This window comes from Eptesicus fuscus, chromosome 16 (genome assembly GCF_027574615.1).
Source record: "Eptesicus fuscus isolate TK198812 chromosome 16, DD_ASM_mEF_20220401, whole genome shotgun sequence".
NCBI lineage: Eukaryota > Metazoa > Chordata > Mammalia > Chiroptera > Vespertilionidae > Eptesicus > Eptesicus fuscus.
The window spans coordinates 62,129,548-62,157,466 of record NC_072488.1 but is presented as its reverse complement, the minus strand read 5'-3'; the positions used below and the strand labels follow the sequence as shown (position 1 = coordinate 62,157,466).

General features: G+C 52.6%; 1 protein-coding gene across 1 annotated transcript; it reads left to right on the top strand.

The window, feature by feature from the left end:
- Positions 1 to 248: 248 nt before the first annotated feature.
- On the top strand, positions 249 to 27,761 carry LOC129151817 (protein Daple-like). Its single transcript, XM_054727947.1, has 10 exons — positions 249 to 265; positions 2,819 to 2,924; positions 8,389 to 8,458; positions 13,225 to 13,283; positions 14,068 to 14,151; positions 17,378 to 17,518; positions 17,959 to 18,077; positions 20,242 to 20,385; positions 25,908 to 26,047; positions 27,681 to 27,761. The coding sequence occupies exons 1-9, from the start codon at positions 249 to 251 to the stop codon at positions 25,975 to 25,977; spliced, it is 810 nt and encodes a 269-aa protein (XP_054583922.1). The 3' UTR covers positions 25,978 to 26,047; positions 27,681 to 27,761.
- The last annotated feature ends 158 nt before the right edge of the window (positions 27,762 to 27,919 follow it).

Genomic DNA, 27,919 nt, shown 5'->3' with positions numbered 1-27,919 from the left:
GTGTCAGTTACTCACTCATGTGTATACCCTCCTGATCCAGGAAGGAGTTGTGGCAGCCCATACGAATTTCTTTGTGTTTCTTCAGTCTTTCTCCCACATTCTTAGTCTCCTAGATTATGATAATTCATAGCCTTAGTCCCTCCCAGTGAGGGCTAGGACAGAACTAGACTCTGGGACCCAAGTCTTATCCCCACATCTGACACAGTACTGAAGCTAAGCCTGTGTTTTCACTCCTGCCAAGTGGAGGAATGGAACTCACCAGCAGGTAAGGCTGTTCTGCTTTACCGTCCATGCTGGGAGCTCCAACTGCCTGCTGTTCACCTGTTTGGATCAGTTCTCCCCAGGTTGATAGGACCTGAGGAAAGAGAGCAGCAATATACTAATGGCTTGCTGGGGCTCAGATAAGGGGCTTGTTACCTAACACTTCAGAGCCACCAGGAGGCGGGCAGGGACTCAGGTGCCTGCACCTGGGCAACTGAGGAAGGCTGCGGTGGTCTCTGAGCCCTGGCCTCCCAGTGACATGAGGGCCTGGGAGCAGGAAAGCCCTGTGAGCTCAGCTTTCTGGGGAGGCCCTGGTCTAGGAGAATCGCTGAATGAAAGTGAAGCATTGAGGGGCGTGGATGGAGATGCATGGGAAATTTGCCGAATGGCTCTTCTGTAAATGCAGAATCTCCGGGTACCCACTGGTACCCCAGGGAAAAGAAGGTGTCTGATTCACGTTGCACACATTTTTCACTGTCTTGTGAGAAAATCATCTAAGAGCTTTGACTTTAGCATCAGGCAGGCAAGTTCTAATCCCCCTTTACCACTTACTAGTTTATTACTTTGGGCAAATTCCTTAAACTCTCTACCCCTCCATTTCCTGATCTGTAATAAGGGATGGAATTTCACAGATCTGGGAGGATTAAAAAAGATCATGTATATAGAAAATGCCCAACAAATGTCCATCATCATTGTCATTAGAGTGAGGCCCAGAACTGGTGTGTGTGTGTGTGTGTGTGTGTGTGTGTGTGTGTGTGTGTGTGTGTATGCGCGTGCATGTGTGCCCGTGTGCCTGCATTCCTGTGCCGGTGTGCATGTACTTGTGGGAGTGGACACCGTTTTGATTTGGCCCAGGTTGGAATCAGCAGCGCTTGCTCTGTTTTTCCCACAGCAGGAGAATGGGATAGACTTCCCTTAGCAATAGTTGGTTTGTTTGGATTTGATTCCTAATAGCCTTTCTCTGCCCTGAGAGCCTTAAAGGAGGGAGTATTGGTTAATGATCATGATAATTAGTCTGAGTGCTCAGGTAGTAAATGCCAGGGCTCTTTTGGAGCGTAGTTTCAGTTAGTACTGCCCTTCAGAGCTGGTGGGAGAAGCAGAAGGTCAGAGCCCAGGCCCCTACCCTAGTGCTTGGAGTGTTTTTTAGGTGCAGCGAGCGTCCCTGTGTGCTGAGGCCCTTTGGCTGCTGGCACTCCTGGGGAGGTCCCATCTGACTTTTAATTGGGCCTTCATTTGCCAGGGAAAGAGCTCAGTTCGGTCTCGGCAGACACCGTGTCTCATTCCCAGACATTCTGAGGATGACCGTTCACTCCTGTTCCCAAATGGGCAGTCGGGGCTGCCACAGCCCCAGCCTGTGTCGTCCTCTCCAAGTCAGCTGCTGGTGTCCTGGTTGAATTTCAAACAGCTTGTGGTGGTGGTGGTTTTTAAGTTGTACTTCCAGTGACATTTGAAATATTTACTTGTAGATTTTTTTCCTATTTGTCAATTTTGTATTAATTATTGGCTTCAAATGAGCCGAATGGCATTGAGAACGATTTCCATATCTCTCCAATCTCTCCTTAATTACTGAGGGGAGCAGGTTACTGTGGAAAGAGGAAGAGGCCTGCCTCTCTCCCATCAGACCAGCTCCCAGGAGGCTCAGCGCCCTCCTGAACCCATGAAGACAGCCCTCATTTGAATGATCACCCTCCCTGTGTCCTGGGACAGTGACTGTGGGGAAGGGCTTTGTTATGAAAAGCAGGAGAGGCAGCAGCTAAGGCCTCCTGTTGAGTGTGTTCTCTTCAGATAGGAAACCTTTTAGGAGCCTGAGAATTTTGAGAAATATCCTGAACACATGTCGATGAGTGAAGTTATAAGTCACTTGATTGAGAATTCTGGTTTCATCACGACCAGACCTGACTTTTGCTGGAGAGTGGAAAGTCAATGAGGCTTTGGGGGTTCCCACATGAATTGCTTGAGTCTCTACTGTTAGCCTGTCTCCTAGGTGGCATACACCATATAGTGTCACAGACTTATGATGTGATTTGTCCAAGTGGAATTGTGTCCCTAGAATGTAAACTCACAGGACCAGCCCAAGACCCAGGCTGGTGACAGAGGAGGGGAACCCATGTGAAGTAGAACATTAATGATTTTTATGGATTTAAGTCAGAAAATGTACCATGTTTCCCCTTTTTCTTTCTTGATGGTTCATATATTTTGGCGTGTTCAGTTCCTAACTCTCTTAATCTTTAAATATATTGTGGGGTGGATTATCGATTTTCACACAGTGTAACCTTTTGGGTGTGCATTGCATTTGGTGGTGGTTTGTGGGAGCTGCTGGGAGTGGGAATGGAAATGACATTGACTAAGGGCCTGAGCAGGGCTTGTCATGGGGTTGGGAGGGTTGTGTACTGTCTAAGGTCCATGGCTCGGCGGGGGCGGAATTCGGGTTTGACTGGAGCCACACTGGTTTCAGCCTCTCACTGACCTGGGCTTGGAGAGGGCTGCCCAGCGCTGGGAAGGGAGGTGAGGCAAATGCTGGGGGAGGCCGTTTCTAATCTCCTGTTTCCTCCCCTAGAGACCCCAGGCCTAATCAGCGCTTCCACCAGCATGTGAACAACGATGTGAACCTCCGCATTGAGAACTTGACCATCCTGGTCAGACACATTAAGACCTTCTACCAGGTAAGGGCAGCTTCTGCTCTCAGGACTTCTGTGCTCCAGACAATGTCGTCACTCAAAAGGTTTCCCCGCAGGAAGCGCAGAGGAGATGTTGTTCACGGTGAGGCAGCTGCTTGCTGACACTTGGAGGGTTCTCACTTGCACCTTTTATTCCCCCCTCCCCCCGCATTGTGAGAAGGGGCAGATGTTGGGTAGCTTTACTTTGTCCAGCAAATGTCTTTTGAGCCGTGTGCATGGCATTGGGTCTGGTGCTGTGAGGGCCCCAGAGATGAGTCGCCACTGTGGCCCCAAGCACCAGTCGCATGGGGAGTGGCTGGAATGGGTTCTGGGAGGGGCACACTGACCTGGTTATTGTCCGCAGCTCAGCGAGTCTTTGTACAGCAGCAATTCAAGGGGTTGAAGGAGATATGGAGCCAAAGAGGGTTATGTTGGGTCAGGACTGTAAGGGATAAGCCCCCAGGGTGCGGAGGGAAGCACTGGAGTTCAGCGTGTAGAGTGTCCACTGGTCATGTTCACCGTATCTCATTCGCAGATAGTCCGTGGCAGGAGGACCTGATGGCGAAGGGCTGTTAAAATCCCCACCCCAGCCTTGGGAAGGTGGGGTGAAATCTCTGATCTTTATGGTCTTTATATGACCAGCTCGGACGCCATATGGACTGAACCTGTCACCTGGGCCCTGGTTTTCACACTTCTTCTGAGCACTGAAACTTGTGTCCCCATATGAGTTTTCTTAAGATCTCAGGTGAAGCCCCATGACTTTGATTGATGCGGGTTGGGGGACCCTAGTGCCCTCTGCTCAGCCCCCACCTTTCCCTCCAGGGCATCTCTGTGAGTTCCTGGGACCTCAGGGAACATGCTTTAAGAACCACTCCCTGGCCTGGCCTGCATGGCTCCAGGTTGTAGGCTCAGTCTCCAGTTTGGGCATACAAAGGCAGCCGATGAATGATTTTCTCTCATTTTTGATGTTTCTATCTCTTCCTCTCTGAAATAAATAAAATATATATTTTTTGAAGAAACACTCACTGCCCAACAAGTCCCAGGATTATTCTGTGGTTTCACTGAGATCTTGGGCAGACTCCGCCTCTGGCCCTGTTCCCAGCTCACAGCTGTGCTCATTCCATGGCCTGTTGGCAGCACAGCACCCTGACTCTGAGCAGCCTCTGGGCAGGGCCTGGGAGAGCTCAGACGATGGGGCTGAAGTGTCCTCGTTTCTTGGTCTGAGGGGGGCCACACTCAGGGGGTCGGGCATGCTGTAGGCTGGTGGGTTTCAGCTAGTGCTGCCCTTGTGATGGCCAAGGACAGGGGAGGTGGTGGTGCTGCCATTGAACTTGGGTCTGGGTGTGGAGGGACCTTGATTCCTGGCTGCAGGCACCATTCGTGGTAAGCAGGTGCTTTTGATGCTGTGTGCTAAGTGCCAGGGAGGCGGATGGTGCCAACAGTTCAACAGACAAGTCTCCTACCTCAGGCTGCGTGGGGGCAGCTGGGAAGTTTTCTTGGAGGAAATGACACCTGAGTGGAGTGATGGTGCGCAACTGAGTTTCCCGTTTGGAGGGTTATGGGCAGGAGACGGGGGAAAGGGTGTCAAGGTGGAGGCAGTCCTGTCAGCGTCTGTCCCAGTCAGCACTTGCCCCATTTGCTGGGATGAAGGCCTGTTGTCCTGGTTTCACAGGCATCAAAACCAGGGAGATGCCAACGTGGGACCCTTGACGGGCAGGCCTCCCACCTCAGGTGTAGCTGGGAGGGCGTCACCTCTCCCTGCGGCAGCCATGAAGGCCTCAGCGGAGGGAGGTTCCTGAGGCTCTCTGTGAGCAGCAGGGAGCAGGCAGGCTCCGGGGTGAGCTGTGTGGCCATGTGCATGCCTTCCTCTAGTCCCGCTGGTCGAGGAGGGTGCAGGTGATGGTGGTCCGCTGCCCTGCCGCTCAGCTCTGGGCTGGCCAAGGGGGCTGGACCATGTGGAATTGCAGGCAGTTTGCTGCTCTTAGGCACTGGGTAGCGCTCCAGAACACGGAACCGTCCCAGGAAGGAAAAGACGGCCAGTCCACCCTCAGGGCCCAGAGAGAATCGCAGGGAGAAGGAAGGACCTGCCTCCTGGCCCGGCTTGCGTGCTGGCAGCTCGTTGAGGGCAGGGCAGGGTGCGTGGCAGCCTCAGCCCCGAGGCCCAGAGTAAATGTTTGCTGCAGCACTTGCTAAGGGCCGCAGGGCGCCCCCGCCTCAGTCCTGCTCACTCTGAGAAAGACGCAGGCACTTGCCTCTGGGCTGACACAGGTGGGTGCGGGCAGGGTTGTGCTGTGTATTTCCTTCCGATTTATTGGAAAGCAAAGTTCTGATCATATAAGTAATACGTGCTTTTTACAAACAGCTCGGAAACACACAAGTAGGAAGAATAAGAGCCACCCACAATCCCACCACTGAGAGACAGTCACTATGAGCAGTTTAGTGTTTCCTCCCAGTGTTTGCATGGGGAGTTGTGTTTCACGCCCTGCCTTTTATATTCTGCCTTTTTTCCCTCCCTCCTGACATGATAGGGTACGCATAACTGGTTATTGTTGTGAAGCGACAGTCAAGAAAGATTTCCAAAAGAAGTACCGCCCAGTGCCCCCTTGTTGTGAGGGCTTGGATGAAGCGAGACAGACATTCCTTACCCTGACCAGGGAGGGTGAGAGGTCACCCCACGAGACAGACATTCCTTACCCTGACCAGGGAGGGTGAGAGATCACCCCACGTAGAATGGTATCCCTCTGCCCGTGGCTTTTCAGCGAGACATGCAAAGTCACGGAACCCAGCCCTGGTCTTGTTTGCCAGGCAACGCTTCTGCCACCCTGGCTGTCCTCTTCTGAGGCATCAGGGGAGGGCACTTGGGAATACCCTTAGATGGATGTAGGGACCCACCTGCAGGACCGACTCTGAAATGGGAGGTTTGCTGAGGTTCTCCGAGCTCTTCCCCTCAGGTGCGTTCCTTCTCTGGGCCTCTGAGTTCTCATCTGTCAAGCAGAGGATGGGCCTGGGCCCGATATGCCACATCCCATGATGGCCAGCGACCACCAAGATTTCCAGTTAAGGGCACCTCGAGGAAGTGTGGTTTATGATTCCTTGAACTTGGCCTCTTCCTTCTGAACTCTCACCTTGGTTAGAAGGCTCGGCAGACCCCAATATTGTTTTGTGTCTCCGAGGAAACAGCAGAAGAAATAGTCTGGGGTTGCGTGATCTTCTGTAATCCCTTCTTACCACCATTACTTGGAAAAATGAAAAATCAAAGAGTACCAGTGTTTATAATGAACACCTGAGTATCCTTTTTTCAAATGAATATGAACATACTAGAGGCCCGATGCACGAAAATTCGTGGAATGGTAGGCCTTCCTTCTGCCTGCTGCCGGCACCTGCCTTCCCTCTGGCATCTGGGACCCTGATGGCTTCCCTCCAGCCCCAGCTTCATCCAGAAGGATGTATGGTCTAATTAGCATATTACCCTTTTATTATTATAGATTATAGATGTGGTTTTTTAAAAATTGCTTTCAGATTTTTTTTTAAGAAATAGATGTTTCTATCTCTCTCTTCCTGTGCCTTCCTCTCTGAAAATCAATTAAAATATATTTTTTAATAAAAGGAAAGATTTTTTTTCTGATAGAAGTCTCCAGGATGCCTCTAGTGAGTCCAATTATCCTTCACCCCCTCCCTGGAGATAACCGCTATCACCAATTTGCTGGGTATCCAGTTCAAATTTTTATACTCTTGCTGTGTGTGCATGTATGTGTGCATGTGTGTGTCACTGTATATATACACATGCACACACACTAACATTACTTTGTGTGATATCTTTAGATAAACTTCCATACACTGCTTGCACCTTTTCCCCACTCCGCCTTCCTTTTGAGACCTGTCAGCTCTGTGTGGCAGTTGTATTGGATGAGCATGGGGCTGACGACTAAACATTGGAATTATCTATAGAAATGTGCATGCTCCATTTGAAAAATGGAAACTTTAGTTCCAAGAATAGAAGGAAATGTACATCTGACATTGTTGGAGGAACATAGACATGATTAAGAAAATGTTAGTCACCTCTGATGCAGTGACAATGGACCCCAGATAGCCAGGAAACACTCTCCAACCCTGAGTGGAGAGGGGCTTGGTGTGTTGGGAGTGGGTACACCTCATGGGGTACCATCCCTTCCCCCCAAGTTCTGGTGTGGACAAGAGCCACAGAAAGATGACAAGAAGGGAGGATAAAGTCAGTGCATAAATGTTTGATGGCACTGCAATTCCCAGCCTGTGTGCCTAGGCCACCTTTCTAATCTGATGATTCAGAGAGTCCTGGGGTGTTCTGCTGGGCCCATGGTGTAATGGTCCCCCTTTTCTTTATCAGTGCTGGCTGGCAGGACACTGAATGCAGACATTCAGTGAGTTATGCAATAGAGCGACTCCTGAAAAAAGTTGGAAACATTTTTAAAAGGGATAAGAAGAGCTTTGTTGGTGAGGAATTTCTCTAGCGACCACTGTCTAAGGCCAAGAATACCTGTGAAACCTACCCCCTTACTTGTCTTCTGGAAAGTTGGATTTCTATCTTCTGAGTCGTACACAGCAAGGCCCTTCTGGACAGGGAAGACCACCTGCCCTGGAGGCGCTCTGGGGAACGCAGTGGAGGGTCCGGGTGAGCCGCACACTCCGAGGAGGGCTGGTTGAGACCCCCAGACCCGGGGCTGGTGCCTGGGCCTCCTTTCAAAGACCCTTCTGTGAAGGCAGCTCCATTCCCGAGCCACCTCTCTGAGGGGTGCAGCGTGGCTGTGGTCTATCCCTCTCCCAGGGAGGGCGCTGCTGTAAAGGAGAGAAGTCTCCACCTTTACAGCCTGCACCAGGGACCTGCTGACACAGCATCTCTTTAATTTTCATTCTTTACTTTGGTTGCACCAGCAAATCATACCACGGAAATAAAGACATCTTTTTCAAAGACACTCACAGCCCAGCCGCTGTGTCTCAGTGGTTGAGCATCAACCTATGAACCAGGAGGTCACGGTTGGCTTCCCAGTCAGGGCACATGCAGGGGTTGGGGGCTCAATCCCCCAGTAGGGGGCGTGTAGGAGGCAGCCTATGGATGGTTCTCTCTCATCATTGATATTTCTCTCCACTCCCTCCCTCTCCCTCTGTGAAATCAATAAAAACATATTTTAAAAAATTTAAAAAGACACTCACACCTGATGCTGCTGTCCTGGCATGTAACGTATCCTCTTCTTCCCAAGGTCTCTGAACATATGCAGACATGATGTTTATTTGGTTATGATGAGGGCAGAAGTAAAGGTAGCTCTGACTTTTCACATTTATTTATGTCCTGACTATTCCTTCCTCTTACGCAGCATGTTTCCAGTTACCATGCAGTGGCTGCGCTCCCCCAGTGACTTGATAAGCTGTCATGTTGTTAGTCATTCTTTATTTCCTTTCCTTTTCTCAGTGGTATCTTTCCTCTTTGTTTCCGTAGGAAGTTCTCAAGCAACTGATTGTAATGAGCTTGCCAGATGTTTTGATGATTGGCAAAGACCCGCTGTCTGGTGAGTGAAAGCTCCCCCCCTCCCCGGGCGGCTTGGCCAGTGCCAGTGGCTCTGGGCAGCTGTTGGACACAGAGCTCTGGCTGCCAGCTTGGAGCCAGCACAGTGAAAACACGGGGTCATCCCGGTGAGAGTTTAAAGGATGGGTTTGTTCCTCTGGGCATGCAGCCATGGCCCCTGCTTTGGTGGGCTTAGGGGCTGAGTCATATGTGGCCTCTCTGGGGGTCTCTCCTCCTCAGTAAATGTGGAGTCAGGGCCACCTTCACAGGGTGGGGACCTTTTGGTAAGAAAGGAAGAATCTGTGGAGGAACTCACATCTCTCTCCCACGGGGACCCTGTGATGCCCTTTTCAGTCCGTGGTGGGTCTCACCAGGAAGTCCTGGCAGGTCTGCCACTGCACCCTGAGGCCCGAGAGGGCAAGGGTTCCACGTCCTATCCTCGGACACTCGCTGTGACCTTGAAAGACCGAATGAAATGTGCTCCTGGACATCTTCCAGAAAGTCAGAGTTAGTTCATGCTTGTCAGGTGGCTCCTGGGGAGGAAAACAGGCGGTGGATCTCCTCCGCCACATCCTGTGCGTCTGCCTGCACCATGGCTCCCGGACCAGCACCATGTTCTCTTACCTCTGGGCCTTTGCACGTGCTGTCCTGTGCCTGCAACGCTCTCGCTCACTGTGTCTAACGCTCCCCCCTCACCCTGTGGGTCTCAGCTCAGAGGTCACGTCCTTTAAGAAGCCTTGCCTGATCTCACTGCAGACTAGAGGTCCTTCTCCAGGTTCCCTGGGCGCTTTCCAGCTCTTGTGCATTGTCCATGTTCTTGGTCTGAGGCAGAGGACGGTGTTGATTACGACAAAGCTCCCAGCAGCCGGAACACATGGGTGCCTGGAAGGGAGCTGTCTGTAGGTTTGTTTCTAATTTGCCTGCTTAACTGTCACTGAGCCAATCTCGCTGGCGGGGAGCCACCAGAGAGTCTTCTGTGCGTTTGAAACTATTCAAAACCCACAGTCTGAAAGATTTATGAAAATACCAGTTTTCCTTACCCCTGAAATCCTGAGAGAAATTGGGTATCAGCCTCCCATAAAAAGTGAGGGAACTTCTGCTGCTCTCGCGCTCGCGCTCGCTCTCGCGCTCTCTTATAAGTTTCATCGGAATCTGTGTAGGAAAAGTCACAGGATGCCTTTGTTTGCAACACATGTTTTTATCCACTCACCCTGGTGAGAACAAACACAGCACTGCTCCACCTGAATCTCCTAGTGCCCTGTTTATCGCCCCAAAGCTTATTTTAAATCATTTTTTTCCATGAAGATTTTTCTAAAATTCTCTACCTTTAAACTTTCCTCACACTCCCCCCCCCCCCCCGCCCTCGTTAACAAAACTTAGCAAACAGGAATTCTATACTTTTCTAACAGTGCACTGGATCAGATTTTTGTGTTTGGTTTATTTTGATGCCTGATGGGTCGGAATGAATGAATGAATGAATGAATGAATGAATGAATCATGATTTTCATGTGTGTAATTGCCAGTGCTGACGGAGTGGAACTCTTTGCTCTTTCATTGAGCCACGTCAGACTGTAGATTGAACTCATATGTATCTGTGTGTGTGTGTGTGTGTGTGTGTGTGTGTGTGTGTGTATACAGGGTTTCTAGTCTCTGCCTTTCTTATGCTCTTGCTGTTAGTAGTGGATGAGTGGGCCTATCCTACACGTGTTTCCACTTTTCATGCTGTTTTCCTCTGCGGTGGCTGGGAACATGGACACTCAGAGCAGTTGGAGTTATTCCAAAGTATGGTACACTTGGACCCTCTGCCGCGAACATCAAGATGTTCTGTATGAATTCTGCCTTCTGTTTCTGCTGCTCCACGCCCTCAAAACACTTCCTCGCTGGGTGTCAGCTCTCTGCTGGCTACAGCACCATATACAGGCCTGGGGGAGGGGAATCGCTGTAGGAAGAGGAGCTGGCGATGGCTGGGAGGGTCTGTGCCTGTAATATCCACCAAAGGGCTTACAAGAGGCACTTGCCTGTCATGTGGGCACTGATTTGGGGACGGGGAATGGCCACATGGGCACATGGGCTGGTGGACGAGAGCACTTTGACCATGGAAAGGTTTTGGTGGGGCTGATTGGAGGCTTTTAACACTCCTATGCTCATTCCCTTTTATTTTTTCATCAAAACTGAAATGTGGCTGATCATCTGCTCAGCATGAATAGAGAAGTGAGTCAGGATGGAGATTATATTTATGAATGACTATGGATTTAAGCCCTTGGCGCCAATGAAATGCCTCAAGTGAAATAACAATCATAAGTCTTTGAAATTATTCCATTTGAAACACTGAGGAAGTTCTACACTCATTAGCACAGGGACGTCTTTGCGGGTAGTGGATGGATCTGCAGCACCCACCCTTACTGAGCATATTGTTAAGAGTGGGATCTGGATGGTCCATGGGGACCCTGTGGTCCAGCCCTCACCCCTTCCGCCCTCCTTCAGGCTGGGAGGTGACAAGGAAGGTGCAGTTTAGGTCAGTCAATGTCCAGCCCCCAGTTCTGAGACTCAACCATAGTGTCTTCATCACAGGAAAGGTTGTTTTTAGCTATTTCTCATTTGAGAGCTATTAGGACGAGGTCACCTATTACTCCACACACACCTTACAGCCCAGGATCTGAAATAAAGCACAGCACTCGTTCTTGGGACGCGAGTTTGTTTTCTTCATCCCAGGGGTGTTTGGTGGTACCTTGGGCCATTTAGCACAGTGCAAGGGAGTGTGGGTAAGTCTTCCAAGAAGACAATGTTTTTTTCTGGCACATTCCTTCTCCCCAAGTAGAACAGGATATGAGGAGGAAGCTGGAAAACTAGATAACTTTTTTTTTACCCCAAAACCACTCTGCACATCACCCAGGCCAGCTGTCTCCATTTCAGAGATGGGAACTGAGGCTGGGGGACAGGGTACAGCTTGGTGGGGTCACACTGCTCCTGGTAACCAGCCAGGTCTACAGCCCAGTACTCTGACGCTGTTGATCTAAGTGGCTGGCACTCATAAGCACATCAAGATCCATAATCAAGGAGACAGTGTACAGTGGTGAAGTGTGATTTCTTTTTGTCCTGCTTCTTGGCAGAGCTGAGAAGAGCAGTATGATAGAGTTGGTCTGGGTCTGGGGAGTTGGGCTTATCATATGTTGGTTGTGAGAGAGTGAAATGGTAAAAGCCTTTCTGCCTGGCAATTTGGCAGTACAAAGAGCTTAAAGGATGAGTTTTCCCTAAGAGGTAAATAAGAATCCGATTTACAAACCAGCAGCCGGGGTGGGGAACCTTTTTTCTGCCAAGGGCCATTTGGGTATGTATGATATCATTTGTGGGCCATACAAAATTATCAACTTAAAAATTTGCTGCTATATTTGGTCAAACATTTGATTAACTCACTCCTAATGCTTTGGGAGGGCCAGGCCAAATGATTTTGGGGCCTTATATGGCCCTTGGGCCAGACATTCCCCACCCCTGCTCTAAGCCCTGGCCTGTGTGGTTCAGTTGGTTGGACATCATCCAAAAGGGTTGCTGGTTTGATTCCTGGTTGGGGCACATGCCTGGGTTTCAGACTCTATCTCAAGATGGGGAAGGAGGGTGTGAGCAGGAAGAGGCATGCAAGAGGCAGCCAGTCTATCTCTCTCAGATCGAGTTTGTCTTTCTCTCCCTTCCCTCTAAAAACATTTTTCAAAAATCACTTGCTCTTCTTTCTTCTAAAAAGCAAAGAACCTAACCACTAAGATGTTGTTTAGCATCATTTAGATTAAAACATTGAAAGCTTGAGCCTCTGGAAGGAAGTTGGTTGAGTAAATTGGTAGCCGTTGTGCAAAGTAAGCATGAGACCATCAAAAGTGACGTCTGTATGTTGTCTGGGGTTCTCTTGGGAGCCTCCAGCCAAACACTGACACTGAGAAACAGGAGGAGGAGGGGCGTGCCCTGAGCGGAGGAATGATGACTCTAACACGCGCTTCTGTGAAAGAGAGGCTAAGGCACTACTGGGCTATCGCCACCAAGTACCCTGTTCGCCTGCCTCCTCTGGCTTTTATTGTCATAACAGCTGGAACTAAAACGAACCTCTAATACAATCAGCAGGGTAAGCATCCTTGAGAAAGTATGTGCTTCTACAAGGTCGGGTCTTTAAAGACTAAACATAGAGATTCTCGCAAAATACCCGGGGATCAGACTTGTTTGGAAAAATCAAGGCAGGGCTGCCGCCTTCGGCAAGGTCTCCCCAGAGGCCCCCAGTCTTTCGGAGGTTCCTCCTTACAGACTTTCCCACCAAGTCCCGTGCTTCCCCACAGCAGCGGGATGTGGGCAGAAGCTGGGGGTGCGTCCGGGGCCTGTGTATTTGCAATGCTGCACGATGAACAGGTGGAGTTGTGTGCGCCTCATCTCAGCGCCCACTCAGCACTTCCTGTGGAGACGCCTCTCTGCCATGGGCTTGCTTCCCGAACACACTAACAAGAGATGCTGATGTTGAAGTTCGTGGATTATCATGGGAAGATATTGGTGACATACTTGAGTGGGAAAGGACCACAGATACTTATGTACAGAATTTTCATTCGGCTTAAATAATACACAAGCCCATACGTAGAAAACAGATGGCGGGGTACACCCAAGTCGAAATCACTGGGTAGAGAAATGATTTTTTTTAGCTTATCTGATTCCCCCCCCCCCCACCAGCAGAGTGGGGTATCACTGGTGAGATTTTATGAGGAGATGACTCTACTGAAATATGTTGCTCTTTTGATTTAGCAAAGAGCATGGAGGAGATGAAGAAGATGCTGGTGCTGGTGCTGGGCTGTGCTGTCCAGGTAGGGCTTGGGCAAGGGTGGAGGGGGCCTGCCCTTGGCCATCTTGTGTGTGGGTTTGGGGGAAAGACTCCCCTTTAGTGAGTGAGGTGGGAGGGAAGCTGCCTTCAGTCCAACATGACCCATCCCGGCTTCCTGAGAGAAGGGACCACTCATTAGGTGGCAGCCGATTCTAGTCCCAGGGCACCTTTAACAAGAAGCAAGTGGGGAGTCCTCAGCCCAGGGTGCCCTTAGCAAATTGTCCCCAGTATAGGGACACATAGACCAAAGATCAGAAACTCCATCAAGCCCGGGGGCCCCATCTGACCCTCCCTGATTTTGGAAAAAACTTTCATGGGCACAGGGCCCCACTGGATTCTTCATGTATTATCTCTGGCTGCTGGCACAGCACAATGGCAGAGCTGAGACTAAATGGCCCGCAGACTCGGAGATGTTCCTACCATCCGGCCCTTTGAAGAGGAAGGCTGTCACCCTGGAGCTCTTGACCTTATCTGGTTTAAGAGTCACTGGAGTTTGTTTAACGTGCAGATTTCTGTGATTCACCCCCAGCGTTTTCAACCTGATGGGCTTTTTGAAAACAAGTACCCCTGGTGATTCCTCTGTGGTGGTCAGAGCAACTTCTAGAGAAACCTCTGTCTAAGGGACAGGAGGGAGGACACATTCTTGGTTATAAAGGAGGAAGCCAGGGGCTGGTGGGCAGTTCAATTAGAAACTATTTCTGTGGCTGTGGTGGGCCCAGGTTGCCTCCCTTGCAGAATGCTTCCATTAACATGTGTTACCTCCACAGTGCGACAGGAAAGGGGAGTTTTTTGACAAAATACAAAAGCTGGACATTGAGACCCAGGCCGGGATCATGGCCCATATCCGGGAGGTAGGTGTGTGGCTGGCTTTGTGGGGCTTAGCCGTGGACCCCCACTCCCGTGGCAACCAAGAGGCAGACTCTCACCACCAAGGGAAAGTTTAAAAAGACTACATCACCCATTAGTGATTGTCCTAATTTTAGGTTTCATACACCAGATGTATTGAACCTGTTTGGAAAGGTAGTCATCAGCAAGCTAAAACAAATGGGGTAAAAATATAACAAATTTTTAAAATACCTCAATCAGGTCTCCGTTTGTCTGCTGTTCTTGCCTACTATGGAGCCAGGCTGGTTTTAAGTACTCTCAAGGGGTTTGGCCTCAGAGTTTGATTTGCTCTGAAAATGTGCTCTGGCCCATGTGGCTCTGCTTCCCATGGCTGATCTTCCCAGGGAAAGGGTCTCCGTTTCTGTCAGTGACGTGGCAGAGACACAGGCTGCCAAGTCCCAGAAGGGCAGTCGCTGTAGACTGGGCCCTGGGGTGGGGGCGGGAGGGCTCTGCACTGAGGGCAGCCCCTCTGCCATGGACCTTGGCAGAGGTGGTCACATCAGAGAAGCGGTTTCCCTGGAAACCAGGCCTATGGGGCAGCCACTGACCTGAAAGTGTATTTCCCTGACATCCCCCCCTCCCTGCAGAAGAAGCCTTGTATGATTTAGTTACCTTAGGAGATGTGGTTCAGCCTTCAGTCCCATTGGACAGGTGAGATAAAGGCATGAGAAAGACATGAGCAGGGGCACCTAGGAGCAGGTGTGGGGCTGGCAGGGGCCGTTGGACACAGTGCCCCAAGCTGGCACCAGGAACAGGCTGGGCTGATGGGCACCCAACCCCAGGCACCATGGGTGGTGGGTGCTGAGTCCGCACTGGGCAAGAGAGGGAAGTGACTGGTTGAAGTGGAGGGGAAGTCAGCATTTTCCTAAATAGGCTCAGCCATTTGTGATGGTGAGCGACCACCTGTTAGCCTGAGGACCATTCTGCTTTTGTTAAATCCCCACCCAAGGGTATTTTCCCAGTGATTTTTAGAGAGAGAGGAAGAGAGGAAACACTAAGAGAAATATCAAAGTGAGAGAAACAAATGGATTGGTTGTCTCCTGTGTGCTTCCTGACCAGGGCCTGGCCACAGAGGAGCCAGCAACCTAGGTACATGCCCTTGACTGTAATGGAGCCTGGGACCCTTCATTCCCCAGGCTGACGTTCTATCCACTGAGCCAAACTGGCTATGGCCATTCTGCCTTTTAATTTTCCTTGTGTGTCCTTGTGTTTTGAACATGTATGGATCCGGGGACTAGGTCTTTGCTACTCACTGTCTTCCCTGCTCAGACAGCAGAATATTTAAAATAACCAAGGGGAGGATGCAAGGCAGCCTGAATGATTATCACATTCAGGGCTCGCCCTGGGGGTGAGGCTTCAGAATGATTGGGTGCTTCTCATACATTCAGGTGCCGGGCCCCACAAAAGACTCACCGAGTCAGAGGGGCAACACAAGCCTTCAATTAAAGCTGCTCCTCTGGGCCAGCCAGTGTGGCTCAGTGGTTGAGTGTCCACCCATGAATCAAGAGGTCATGGTTCGATTCCTGATCAGGGCACATGCTGGGTTGTTGGCTTGATCCCCAGTAGGGAGTGTAGGAGGCAGCCAATCAGTGTTTCTCTCTCATCAAGGTTTCCATTTCTCACCTTCTCCCTTCCTCTCTGGAATTAATAAAAACATATTTTAAAGAAATAAAATATAACATTTTTTAAAAAGCTGCTCATGTGACTGCTGTTCGGCTGGGTTGCATCCCAGGGTCCCCTCCAGACATCAGGGGCCTTCCCCAGGCACTGGGTGGGGGGAGCAGGCCTGGAGCCCAGCCTCGGAGCCCCACATCCCTGCCTTTCTGGTGCCGCGTACCACAGGCTGAGATTTCTCCGAATTCTCTGAGACCTGCTGAATCCCACTGTTTCCTTTGTGAGGTGGGAAAGGTGAGGAAGTGGATGTCAATTGAGGGACTGAAAGGCCCCCTTTTCTTGTTGTGGGTTTTGTGTTTCTTTAATCGTCACCCAAGAATATTTTTTCATTGCTTTTTAGAAAGAGTGAAAAGGAAGCAGGAAGAGGGGAAAGGGAGAGGGAGAGGGAGAGAAAGACATTGAGGTCAGGGAGCGACATCGACTGGTTGCCTCCCACATGGGGCCGGGATCAAACCACCAACTAAGGTATGTGCTCTTGACCAGGAATTTAGCACGAGACCCTTCGTTCCCCAGGCTGGTGCTCTAACCACTGAGTGAAACCAGCCAAGCAGGGTAGCAGGGCTTTTGAGGTGCTCTCCCCCTCCACTTGCCCCTCTGGGCAATGGAAGAACTTTGTTGGTGCACCTCACTCAGTGGATTGCCATTTGTTTCCCCTCTTGAGGCCTGAGTGCACCAACACTCACCTTCCCACCCTGAGAAGACACGGACTGAAAACAGACCTTCTGCCTCCTCGGGCTGGTCTGGGCTCAGATAGAGAAGGTGAGGTCAGGCCCTAGCTGGTTTGGCTCAGTGGTTAGAGTGTTGGACAGCCGACCAAAGGGTCACAGGTTTGATTCCCCATCAAGGGCCTGTCCCTGGGTTGAAGAAGGTGATGTCGCAGTTGGAGGAGAGGCTGCCCAGTGCGGATGAGGCTGGGGCCTGCGCTCACACCCGGCGGAAAGGGGAAACCAGGTGGGCCTGTGTGGCCTGTGGGGAGGAGATACAGGCTCCCCTGAAAAGCGTTTCAGGCTATGAAATGTTTCCTCAAAAAGTAACAGAAGATTGTCATGGACCCAACGTTCTGACAGAAGCGTTCTAATATGTTGCCATCTTCGCATTAGATTCTATTTTAAGAAATAAGATGCTATCCCTCCTCACCCTCCACTCCCGAGGCTCCCCTTCTTTGTGTGATACATGGATGGTGCGGGACTGAAATCCCTGGGGACAGTTAGGGAGCTCCCACACTGTGAGGAGCGCTGTCTGGTGTGAAGTCAGTGTCCTCCTTGAACTAGTGTGCCAGCAGCAGTGGTGTGTGAGTAAAGAGCTGGGCTGCAGAGTGTGGCTGGGCTGTCTGAGGGGCCTGCCCGCCCCCCACCGACACGTGGTGGCTGAGGGTTAATAATGTCAGTGAGGTGGGTCAGCTGTGGGAGAGGTGGCCTAGGTCCCAGGGGGCGTGGCCTTGGGAGGTGGGTGCTCTCGGGGACCCCACAGCTGCTCCCTGCCCGGCCTCCGCAGCACCGTCCCCCTGTGTCCCTCCAGGTGACCCACCACCAGGAGAGCCTGTTTGACCTGCAGAGGCTGGAGGTCCCAGACATGGCCCTGGAGGAGCTGCAGTCCCTCTCGAGGAACATGGCGTTTCAGCTCAGGAGGCTGGTGGATGAGCGAGACAGTTGCAGGGAGGTGTGTTTGCGGGTGGCCCAGCAGTTGGGGGACAGGTGGGGAGGGATTTGGGCCCGGGGCCCTAATTATGGGCCTGGCTCCTCATGCTGACTTCCTCTCAAGCGCGCACACTGTCTGTCCTCCTGGTCCATTTTCCTTGGGGGCAGGGCGAAGGCACTTTCCCTGCAGGGCCCAGTCCCCTCCCAGACACCTGCGTGAGGACAGAAGTTGAGCTTGGGGGCCCTGCTCCATTCACTCGGCCCTGCTGTCTCAGTAAATGTATCCTCGTGTTTTAAAAACTCCCCCACCTTTCTCCTGCCCCTCTCCTGGCATTGCAGTCTCAGCTGCCATCTTCTCTTTTACTTCTTCGATCTTTTAGTCATCCCTCAGAAAGTTGTAGTGCGGGCACTGTGCCAGGCACAGTAGCACGCCGGTGACACCCCTCTGTGTGCCCTCTGTAGCTGATCGTGACCCTGACCCTGGCGCGGGACACCAGCAGCCGCCCCAGCGAGGACACGCAGCACCTGGCGGTGGAGCTGGCAGACACCAAGGCCAGGCTGCGCAGCATCAGGCAGAAGCTGTGAGTCCCCCAGTGACCCCGCTCTTTCCGCCCTTGTGCCCTGTGTCACCACACCTGCTAGCACCTGTGGTTCACTGCCATGCGGGGCAGCAAATGGGGGCGCTCTCCCACGTGCCTGGGAGTGTCTGGGCTCTGCTTTGAGCTGGGTCCCTGTTGGGCCCTGGGTAGTTCGCACCCTCCCCTTCCCTCCCTTCCCCCCACTCCCATCCCAGGGCCTGCACAGCAGGGTTCTGCTGGGCCTTTAGGGCTCCTGCCAGTCCAGACATGGCAGGCTCAGAGCAGCAGCCTGCTGCTCACCCTCAGGCCCAGTGTGGGTGCTCTTGGCTGGAGGGAGGATGTGACTCTCCTGTCCTATCTGGTGGGCCTGCTCCCCCTTTCCTGCAGCTGGTGATGGCACCATGCCTGGTATCTCGGGAGCTGCCAGCCTTCACCTCCCCGCCAGTGGGCCTCGCTGCCTGCCTGGCTGTGGGCTCCTTCCCTGTCCCGCACCCTCAGAGGAAAGCTCAGGTCTGTGGTGTGGTCTGAGAGCAGGCATTGAAAACTTAAAGCTCACCTTGGAGTTGGGTGTGTTTTTGCATCCCCGCATGCAGACGCCCTCCTCACGCCCAGAAGCCAGGTCCCCTCTCCTTCCCCGCTGGGGTCTCCCAGGTGGTGGGCTTTCCGGGTGCTTCTGAGGAAGCCCTCACCACGTCCTCCCATCGCCCCCAGGGAGGAGAAGACGGAGCAGCTGGCGGACACCAGCTGCTGCAGGAGGCCCATCGCCATGTGAGCGGGAGGCCTGTCCTGTGGGGGTGGCTGGGGGGCTAGGGCGCCCCAGTCATCATGGCCCCAGGTCCAGGAATGTGATCTGGGACCTCTCCTTCCCGCTCAAAGCAGCGCTGCCCGAGAGTCAATTGTCCTGGGAGCTGCTGTGGGGTGACATGCTTCAGTGTCAGCATGTGGGGACCCCCTCGGGGGTCTGCACATCGACCAGCTTGGCCGCCCCTGGCTTCTCCTGGGGCTGCAGGGACTTGGGCCTTCCCCAGCCCCGAGGGTGCCCTGAGCCAGGTCCCCTGCGATGTGGAGTTGGTGCGGCTGGAGGCTGAGGGGGAGGAGGGTCCCCCAGGGGGAAGGGTGTGCCCAGCTAATCCCAGCTCAGGGAATGCAGGTGTCAGCATTGGGGTCCCAGCTCCCCTGGGGATTCCTACTCCCTCTTCCTTTTCTCTCCAAACCAAGAACAAGGAGGGGAACGTTCACCACAGCTGCCGATGTTCAGGGCGTGCCTTACCTCGCTCCCAGGCCTTTTACCTGCCAAAGTCTCAAAGTCTGGGCTTCTGATTTTATTTTTTTACTTTTATCTTTAGAAACTGTTGAATATATGGAAGTGTACGGAATAGTGTAGTGAAAGCCCCGTGTTCCCTTCTCCTGCATCAGTACTTATCCATACTCTGCCATTCTTATGTCACCTTTACCTCTGACTATTCATACTCCTTTTTTAAGGTACAAGTGATGTGCCTTAAACACGCAAATCTTAACTTTGCGTTTTTGCCAAATCAGGGCTGTGTGTGCATGTAATCAGCCAGCGTGGGCTGAGTGTCTGCCCAGGCAGATCGTGATTGCAATGGCCTGGCAGGTGCAGCAGGACCCAGAGCCTGGGGGAGGTGTGATGTGCACAGGACTCCAAGGCGGGGGAGAGAGAGGGAGAGATGCACTAAAGAGAGGCCCTCCCACACTTGGAGCAGCACAGGAGGGAGCTGTGCACTTCCTGTGCGTGTGAGGCGGCCCTGCTGAGTACTTCCCTTGCCTCTGCCTCAGCAAGACACTAGGCAAATGCTGGGGAGCGGGATCAGCTCTTATGGGCGGTGGAATTCTGCTGTATGTGCGGTGGTTTCTTTGAGAAGGGCGTGGAGTTCAGAAAGTGGTTTTGTTCCCAGTGGGATAAAGGAGGGAGGCTGCTTTGACAGAGACTGGAAGGGACCATGAAGACACGTTGGGTGGAGGAGGGGGATTGGCTCCTGGGCTGGAGGACACTCCCAGAGCTGGCCCAGTGTCTGCCCCTTCTCTCTGTCCAGCCCCGCACCCTACCTATCCCCCTCTCCCTCAGCTCTACAGAGAGAAGCCGCTCACCCAGGCTTGGCAGTCTCTCGGGGTGTCCATTCTTAGCGGGTGTGTTTCCCTTCAACAGCTACAAGGACAAGCTCCAACATGAGGCGGCGCTGGAGCAGCTGGGGAGGCTCTTGAACACGGAGCAGGAGGCTCTGCAGCAGGAGCAGAGGACGAGCGCCATGGCCGCCGAGGAGAATCAGAGGCTGCAGCGAGAGCTGGACAGGTAACCAGCAGGCCCCCGCAGCGCCTCTGCCAGAATGTCATTCACACCCACTCACTCAGCACCCACTGAGCTGAGCTCAAGGGAGACCCCTGGTGATGGTGCATCTTTACCAACCCTGCCCTGGTAACAGCTGGTGGTAAGAAGGTAGAGGGGACTCGAGCTGGCGGCTGGAAGGAAGGACTCCGGCAGCTGGGATGGTACATTGTCTAGGTCTGGATTACCTCCCCTCCCGCATTTATGGTGCCAATGACTGTTGGGCATGGGCACCTGCATCCTCTAACACCAGCGCTCCCTGAGGGAGAGAGGCTCTGTCCTCAGCATTCACCCATTCCCATTTGTGAATTCACCTCCTCGCCGAAATCTACTGGTCACCCCCAAATCGGTGCCCGTGGCCTTTCACGGATGTGCCCAGTTTGGGAGATACTGGAGTCGCCTGATGTGCACATTTGCAGCTGAGGTTGAACAAGGCCTTTGACCCCGGCCTTCTTCCAGCTCTCACAAAGGAGCGTCCTCTCCGTGGTCCATTGAGTGCCATGGTGTTCTATTTGTGCTTCGCGGGGGCGTTTCCTCGTATGAAATGGCCCCCAAATGGAGTGCTAAAACACTGTCTAGTGTTCTCCCATGCAAGGCTGCACTGGGCCTCACGGGGAATATACGAGTGGCACACAAGGGTCATTCGGGCCCAGGTACGGTGCTGTTGGCTGTGAGTGTATTACATGAGGCGTCTTTATGTCTTATCAGTAGACAAAATGTGGCCAGAGACTCCCAGGAACCGGTGAGAACAGTGTATATACTACCGGTGGCTGGATACAAGAGTATACTGGGAATCATGAGAATTAGCTGAGCTATTGTTATCCTTTAAAAACCGCAGCAACAGAGGAGGAAACAGGCTCAGGGAGATGACACAACTTGTTCATGGTCAATGCTCCTAGTTAGTGGCACAGGCAGGATTCAAATTCAGGTCTTGCCTCAACGCAGAGACGGGACCATATGAAGCCTTCCTTGGCACAGCCCTGATTGAACATGTGTTGTGGGGCTGTAAACTCAGCTGCCTGCAGTGGCCTGGTAGGTCCAGCAGGCGGGGAAGGAGAGTCAGCCATAGACCAGGCCCTGGTGGAGAACACACCCAGGCTGTCAGCTGGGAGGCAGGCCAGGCTTCAGGTTATCTTTCTTTATGCTTTTTTTTTCCCCTGAGGAAAAGATATCTGAATGTGGATGTGAAACTTAAAATTTTTGAATGCCGATAAACTACCTACTTTGTTTGTTTGTTTGTTTGTTTGTTTGTTTTAAAAAAAAAAAAGCTGCTTATTTGGGCGAGACAGAGGACCAGGATGACCTGGAAACATTTTTGAGGCCGGGGACCCTTAAACCTAAACCCGGGAGTATTCACAGGACAACAACGGAGGAATCTTTTCATCTTTTTCTGTTTGCTTTCTTTATGTTATTTTATTTTTTGTAGTTGTCTTTATTGGAGAGACATCAATTAATAGAACCATACACACTTTAAAATGAAATAAAATAAATGTTAAATTTTTTTTAAAAAAGCTGTGTGGGCCAAACTTCACACACCTCTGTTCAAATTGAGTCCATGAGCCTCTGGTCTTAGGAGCCTTTTGATCTACATCTTCCCCCAGGAATCCCAGTCGGGTTCTGATGATGATGATGATGATGATGGTGATCATTTCAGTGAGTTTACGTAACACTGCAGAATCTCCTATTTTATTTATCTCAGGTGTTCAAATTAGAAAGGGGCTTGGAATTGGGGAGAAGAGCTGGGCATAGACATAGAGTCTTAAAGCAAAGATGTTCTGATTCAGTGTTTAAGTGTTTGAATCAAAGAACCCTTTATCCAAGTAGGCAGCTGTGCCAAAGCCTTACATAGGAGGACTTCTACAGGGATGCTCTGTGGAAGTGGTGTCCGGGCCTGCCTGTCCTGTCTCCCCCAGCCCACAGTGTGGCACCTGGGGAAGCCTCCCTCATAGAACCGCAATGAACACAGTTTGAAAACTGCTGATTTTGTTCAACCCTTCATTAACGAGTGAAAAAAACACTGAGGCCCAGAGAGGCTGTGGTTTTGATTAAGGTTGCACAACTGGGGCAGAGCCTGGGAGTGCTCCTCAGCCCTCGGCCCTGTGTCTCTCCACCACCAGGGCCCATTTCCTGCACCAGCAGCTGCAGCGGGAGCAGGAGGAGCTGCAGACCCACACCAAGAAGCTGCAAACCAGCCTGAACGACAAGCAGCTGGAGATGAACTGCTGGCAGGACCAGTGCAACTGGCTGAGGGGGGAGCAGGAGGAGCTGCAGATCCACACCCAGGTGCTGCAAACGTCCTTGCATGACAGGCAGCTGGAGAAGAACTGCTGGCAGGCCCGGTACAAGGAGCTGAAGGGGGAGCTGGAGCAGCTGCACACCCTCACCAAGGAGCTGCAAGCCAACCTGAAAGACAAGCAGCGGGAGGTGAAGCGCTGGCAGGCCCAGTACAAGGGGCTGAAGGAGGAGCAGGAGCAGCTGCAAACTCTCACCAAGGAGCTGCAAGCCAAGGAGCTGTATGCCGACACCAAGGAGCTGCAAACTTCCCTGAAGGACGCGCAGCTGGAGGCGAACCGCTGGCAGGCCCTGTATGAGGGACTGAAAGGGGAGCAGGAGCAGTTGCAAACTCTCACCAAGGAGCTGCAAACCAACCTGAAGGACGCGCAGCTGGAGATGAACCGCTGGCAGGCCCGGTACAAGGGGCTGAAGCGGGAGCATGAGAAGCTGCAAGCCCTCACCATGGAGCAGCAAGCCCTTAGCAAGGAGCTGTACGCCCAGGCCAAGGAGATGCAAACCTCCCTAAAGGACACACAGCTGGAGGTGGTTCACTGGCAGGCCCTGTATGAGGGACTGAAAGGGGGGCAGGAGGAGCTGCAGACCCACACCAAGGACCTGCAAGCCTCCCTGAACGACACACAGCTGGAGGTGAACCCCTGGCAGGCCCAGTGCAAGGGTCTGAAGGGGGAGCAGGAGGAGCTGCAGACTCACACCAAGAAGCTGCAAACCTCCCTGAACGACAGGCAGCGGGAGGTGAACTGCTGGCAGGCGCAGTGCAAGTGGCTGAGGGAGGAGCTCCAGAGCACGGACATCTCACTGAGGGAGCTGGACAACCACTGCCAGGTGAGGCTGGGGCTGGAGGGCACAGCACCCTGGGTGGGCCTGTTCCCTGGGCTGAGGCCTTGGGCTCAGCCTGGTCTGAATGAGTCCTCATTGGCATCTCTGCTCAAAGGGTGTGTGTGAATGTCACACAGAGGCGGAGGGGAAGCCAGAGGCATGTGGCTGGGATGAACACCATGACTGGCAGGGGTGTGCACAGAACACCTTTCACCCGATCTTTGCTTTTTGCAGGGTCGGGGCGGTACATGGAAACAGCCGAGTACCGTTTTATTTCCATCCTCTTGGCTAAGCACTCTGCTCTCTGTGTCATCTCATTGAATTCTCACAATGATCTGTGAGCTGGGTTCCCATTCTTGTCCTTCTTAAGTAACTGTTTGGAACTCCATTTGTATGAAGCCAAACTGGGGACTTTCCTGCTCACCAACCGCGATGATATTCTAGAGCAGGAGCTGGCCAGCCTCAGCCCCAAATTCAGGTCCAGCCCCACGCCAGCTTGTGTCAGGCTGTGAACCAAGGATAGCTTTCACAGTGTTTAATGGTTGGGGATAATCAAAAGTAGGATGATATTTGGTGGCAAGTGAAAGTGATATGAAATTTAAAAGTCCGTGTCTTCGAGTAAAGACTTTTGGTTTGATATTTAAACACAGCCACACCCAGGCCTGTACATTGTATCTCCGGACCTTTCCTGCCATAGTAACAGAGTTGAACAGTTGCAGCAGAGACCACTGTGAGCCTGGAAAGCCTAACATATTTAGTGCCTCGCTCTTGACAGGAACAGCGTGCCAACCCTTCCTAGAGCAGAGATGTCCAACAGGAATATAATGCAGGCCACCATATGTAATACTCAACTTTATAGTAGCCATATTCAAAAGTAAGAGGAGACAGTGGGATTAATGGAATGGTCTATTTTATTTAACTACTAAAGGCCCAGTACATGAAATTCGTGCATGGAGGGGGGGTTGTCCCTCAGCCCAGCCTGCACCCTCTCCATTCTGGGACCACTAGAGGGATGCCCAACTGCCCGTTTAGGCCCGATCCTACTGGGAAGATGGACATCCCTCTCACAATCAAGGACTGCTGGCTACCAAAGGCTCGCCTGCCTGCCTGCCTGATTGCCCCTAACTGCTTCTGCCTGCCGGCCTGATCTATGCCTGACTGCTTCCCTGACAGTCCAATTGTTCCTAATTGCCTTTCCCTGTCAGCCTGGTCACCCCTAACTGCCCTCCCCTGCTGGACTGGTAGCCCCTAACTGCCCTCCCCTACCAGCCTGCACGCCCCCAATTTCCCTCACCTGCAGGCCTGGTTACCCCTCACTGCCCTCCCCTGCTGACCTGGTCACCCCTAATTGCCCTCCCTTGCCAATCTGGTCACCCTTATCTGCCCTCCATGCTGGTCTGGTCACGCCCCCCCCCCAACTGCCCTAGCCTGCAGGCCTGGTCACCCCTAACTGCCCTCCCCTGCTAGCCTTGTTCCTCCCAACTGCCCTCCCCTGGAGGCCTGGTTGCCCCAAACTGCCCTCCTCTGCAGGCCTGGTCCCTCCCAACTGCCCTCACCTGCAGGCCTGGGTCACCCCCAACTGTCCTTCTCTGCAGGCCTGGTACCCCCACCTGCCCTCATCTGCTGGCCCGATCACTCTTAACTGCCCTCCCCTGCAGGCCTGATCTCCCCCAAAACTGCCCTCCCCTGCAGGTCTGGTCCCTCCCAACTGCCCTCCCCTGCTGGCCATCTTGTGGTGGCCATCTTGTGTCCACATGGGGGCTGCCATCTTGTGTGTGGAATGATGGTCAATTTGCATATTACTCTTTTATTAGATAGGATTATATCTAAAATGTCACATGTAACTCCAAAAGTTTATTAGTGGGATTTTTTAAATGGTGCTTTTACTGATTTTTTGAGAGAAACATCAATCAGCTGCCCCTGCATGCCCTCTACTGGGGAATGAAGCCTGCAACCCAGCCATGTACCTTGATCAGGAATTAAACTGCTGATTTCTTGGTGCATGGGTTGACAACCAACCACCTGAGCCACAGCGTCGGGCAGCTTGTTAATGACATATTTTACATTAGTGTTTAGTTGTTAATAAGACCTCAGAACCTACTATGTATTTTGCACTTATGGCCCGTCTCAGCTCAGACTGGCTGCGTTTTCAGAGCTCAGCGGCCACACGTGGCCAACGGCTGCCTGATTGGAAGGTGCAGTGGCAGAAGGCTTGGCCATGCCCATGGCATTGGCTGCATTGGTCATTCCAGCTGACACAGACAATACCAGAGTGGCCATCTTTGTGTACGTGGCCTTTTTCTTCTTTTGGAAGTAGATTCCCAGCAGTGGAATCACGGAGTGTGTGGTGTTTGAGACATTGTCCATCTGTGTTTTAGCGGCTCTCCAGTCTCAAGGGGAAGTTGGAGAGAGAAAACCGTCACCTGCAGAGCCAAGTCCACAGGTTGAGTGAGCAGAACCAGAGGCTTCTCCAGGAGGACGTGGAGGACAAGGACCAGCACCACGAGGAGCAGCAGCAGTACGTGGGAGGGGTGTGGGCTGACGGATGCCCTTCAACAGAGGGGGCGTGGCTTCCAGCTCCAGGACTAGACCGTGCCCTCTGGGCAGCAGAGAACCCCCTGGGTGCAGTGGTGTTCCCAGGGCAAGGGGACAGACCATCTTACCCGCGCATCCTTCTCTCACTTTCCCTGGAATGGTTCTAGATTTCTGCAAGTAGGGGTGGTTGGCTTTGTTGGCTTTTCAGAGACGCTGCCCCCTGCCTGACGTTTCTTAATCTGTTTTGGGGATGATCTGATGATGGTTTTGCATGGAAAGTGTCTGCTGGGGGCCAGGGAGTGGGCAGGCTTCCTGAGCCTGCTCTAAGCTGAGACTTCCCCAGCCCTAGGATAGCTGGGCCATGAGTTTGTGGGGCTGGGGGACGGCCGTGGGAACAGAACACCACTGACTAGAAGAACAGAGGCCGAGCCAAGGGCGCTGGGAGCAGAGCAGGTCAGGGACCACGGGCCCAGTGGTTAGCAAGCGATCACTTTTCACGGGGGCTCACTTCGCGGTGAACTCGCAGGAAAGCCCTCGGATTAGGGGGGGCCTGGGCACCTTATGACCTACGGAGCCTGAGCAGCTGCCTCGATGCCGAGGACTCACTTTCAAGCAAGGAAAGCAGGGGTCTGAGCTGTCAAGGCCACATGGATGAGGAGAGGCAGGAAGAGGACCGAAGCCGGCGGCCCAGTGGGGGACGCTGTACAGAGAGCACGGCGTGCAGAGCTCCTAGACGCACAGAATGAAAGCGTGCCAAGCCGTCTGCTTCAGGAAGGCCAGGCTCCCTCTCCCAGCAGCAGGGGTGCCCTCTCGCAGCCCAAGGTTTAAGGGGTGTCTCTCTGGTCCTTTCTGTGTTTTTGAAAATGTGAACTGACTTCCCACACTTAGAAATTAAGAGATTTTGCTTCAGAATCGGGGCTTTTGGAGCCTTCGGGAAAGGCAATCAGAAGCTCCGCCACACGGAGAGCGGGGCTCCGATTGCAGGCCCTGCGTTAGGTCCCACGTGGCACCATGCACTCAGCCTCGCCGCAGGCCCCACCCCCCTCCGGTCCCCCCAGGCAGCTCTGCTCCTTATCTTCTCTGTCTGGCCCCCGAAAGGCTTTGAGTTTCCTTCCCTGGAAGTGTGAGCAGAAGCCCAACATTGCAGTGGGTCCAGGTCGGAGGTCTGACTTTGCTAAACTGACCTTTTTCACGTGATGCCCGTCTAACTCACAGAGGGAAGACCCCCCCCTCCTCACTCCACACCACTGAAGGCATCGTTGGTCTGCACCCCCAGGAGCTAGCCCAGCCCTGTGTCTGACCCGAGTGCTCAACACCCTGAGCTGACCTGGCCGGAATCCTCGGGGTTCCCCAGCTTGAGTTTCAGATGGTTCGGGGTCTGCTCTCCTGACAGACAGCCTGATCCTAGGTGTTCAGCCGGTCCCCTCGATGTGCTAGGCATCCTGGACCCACGTCACCTGCTTCCACCCCCATATTCCCAACTCGGTGGTCATGGTGGCCATGAGCACTGTGATGTCTGAGTCCCAGAAACACACCAGTTCCTTCTGGGCCAGGTCCCAGGCGGGGCTGATGAGTCAATTTTAAAAACCAGATTGTTTCTTTCTCTCCTCTATTAGAGACAAAGTAAATGACTTACAGAGACAAAATGAAAGACTTGGAGAAAAAAGCATGGCTCAGCACAAGTTCCATGATCCAGCGCCAAAGAAGTGAGTTGATCTAAGCGTCAGTAACTTACACACGGAACAGCAGCTTGCTCTTTCACGAGTAGGGAAGCTGTAGCATCTAGAGCAGTGACCAGTTTGTTGGGCCTGTACCTTCCGCTGTATGGCAGCTGCCCTGTGTGCAGGTCCCTCCC

Coding starts and splice junctions, on each gene's coding strand:
- LOC129151817 (XM_054727947.1), top strand. Junction 13,284..14,067: donor TGCTGGGCTGTGCTGTCCAG/GTAGGGCTTGGG, acceptor TTACCTCCACAG/TGCGACAGGAAAGGGGAGTT. Junction 17,519..17,958: donor AGCGAGACAGTTGCAGGGAG/GTGTGTTTGCGG, acceptor TGCCCTCTGTAG/CTGATCGTGACCCTGACCCT.